Genomic DNA, 1,988 nt, shown 5'->3' with positions numbered 1-1,988 from the left:
AATTCTTATCGTTTAACAATTTAATATTCTAGTGTATTTAATTCACAATACTACCATCAAATACACCATAATTAATTAACTTCAAATAATATGCTATTTTACAACATCCGTCAAATTAGGAAAACTTTATATCAACATGTAGCCTATACTTCGTAGACTCCGAATATATAATCAGAATTAATAACAACTGACAAACAACTCTCCAATCTCAGTCCAACGATTAAAAATCCTTAATTATAATAAATGGAGAATAATTCAAAACAACATCATGATAATATTCTCTACTTTGTTAAGATCATACACTATTCAACAATCTTCAATTTCTGTATGATTTAACAATTTATCGGATTTATTTCAAAAATCGACGAATTTCAAACATCACCAAAACTATAAAATTTATACCTCAAATCGAAGACCTCGTGTCAACGATCTCAAAACTGAAGTCGGTTCGTCGATTGGATAAACCGATAAATCGCAAGATCGAAAAGAAAGTTTGAAACTGTATTCTCGCTTCACCTCTATCTCTGCTTGAACCCTCTACTGTAATCATAGAATTCAATTCATAATGAATTGAAATCCACCGTCTTTAACTTTTTATAATATATTTTTTTTATTTTTTATATTATATTATATTATATTAATAAAATAAAAAAATATAATATAATATAATATATAATATTTAAATTTTAACACCGATATATCCCTTTGAACTAGTCAAACGATCAAATTTTCCAAAACTCAAAACACGAAACTTCTATATCTTTGAGTTTTCTACGTTATATCCAAATCTCAAATCATTTGGACTTCATATGAGCAAGATATGTAACTAATTACATTTTGCCCTTAAAATTAATTCATTATTTTTCAACTTATTTACGAAAATACCATCAAAATAAATTGAATATTTTTCAAATTATTTACAGCAATGCCATCAATACTATTTTATAGTTGTAATATTTACTTCAGGCACTACATTTCTACCCCCCTTAAATGAATTTCGACCCCGAAATTAATCAACAACAGTAATAACATGCATAAATAAAGGTACCTCATACCATCAGAATAAGTAGGGGTAGAGCTCCCTCATATGCCGCTCTGTTTCCCAAGTGGCCTCTTCGACATCTCTATGTTCCCACTGAACCTTCACCATCGGTATAAGCTTACTACGAAGCTTCCGTTCAGATCGATCCAAAATACAAACTGGTCTCTCAACATAAGACACATCAGGATCTAACTAAACATCAGAAATATCCAACACATGTGAAGGATCCGGCTCATACTTCCGCAACATCGACACATGAAACACATCATGAATACCAGATAAAGATGGAGGTAGAGCCAATCGATAAGCTAAAGTGTCTATCCATTGCAATATCTCATATGGGCCAACATATCTCGGTGCCAACTTTCCTTTCATACCAAATCGCACTGTGCCACGAAAAGGAGAAACTTTCAAAAATACTCGATCGCCCTGCTGAAACTCTAATGGTCTTAGTCTTTTATTGGCATAGGCGGCCTGTCTATCTTGAGCTGCTTTCAATCGCTGCTGTATCAACTTTACTTTCTGTTCCATCTCAAGAATAATCTCAGGACCTGTGACTACAACTCGATCAACATCATCCCAGTATAAAGGAGATCTACAACGTCTCCCATATAATGCTTCAAATAGAGCCATCTGAATACTACTCTGATAACTATTGTTATACGCAAACTCCACCAATGGAATAGATGAATGCCAACCAGATTTAAAATCCATAACATAAGCTCGCAACATATCCTCCAGCGTCTGAATAGTACGCTCAGTCTGACCATCTGTCTGGGGATGATAAGCTGTACTCAATCTCAACTCTGTTCTCATCGCAGTCTGCAATCCTGCCCAAAAATGAGAAGTAAATCGAGGATCTCTATCAAATATAATAGACACTGGAATCCCGTGCAACCGTACGATCTCTCGTACATACAACTGTGTCATCGTCAAATATGCACTA

General features: G+C 33.8%; 1 protein-coding gene across 1 annotated transcript; it reads right to left on the bottom strand.

Moving 5' to 3' along the window:
• Window positions 1-1,234: 1,234 nt before the first annotated feature.
• On the bottom strand, window positions 1,235-1,675 carry LOC140958031 (uncharacterized). Its single transcript, XM_073415434.1, has one exon. The coding sequence runs from the start codon at window positions 1,673-1,675 to the stop codon at window positions 1,235-1,237; it is 441 nt and encodes a 146-aa protein (XP_073271535.1).
• Between the last annotated feature and the right edge of the window lie 313 nt (window positions 1,676-1,988).

This window comes from Primulina huaijiensis, chromosome 14 (genome assembly GCF_012295235.1).
Source record: "Primulina huaijiensis isolate GDHJ02 chromosome 14, ASM1229523v2, whole genome shotgun sequence".
NCBI lineage: Eukaryota > Viridiplantae > Streptophyta > Magnoliopsida > Lamiales > Gesneriaceae > Primulina > Primulina huaijiensis.
This window is presented reverse-complemented; position numbering and strand designations above follow the sequence as displayed.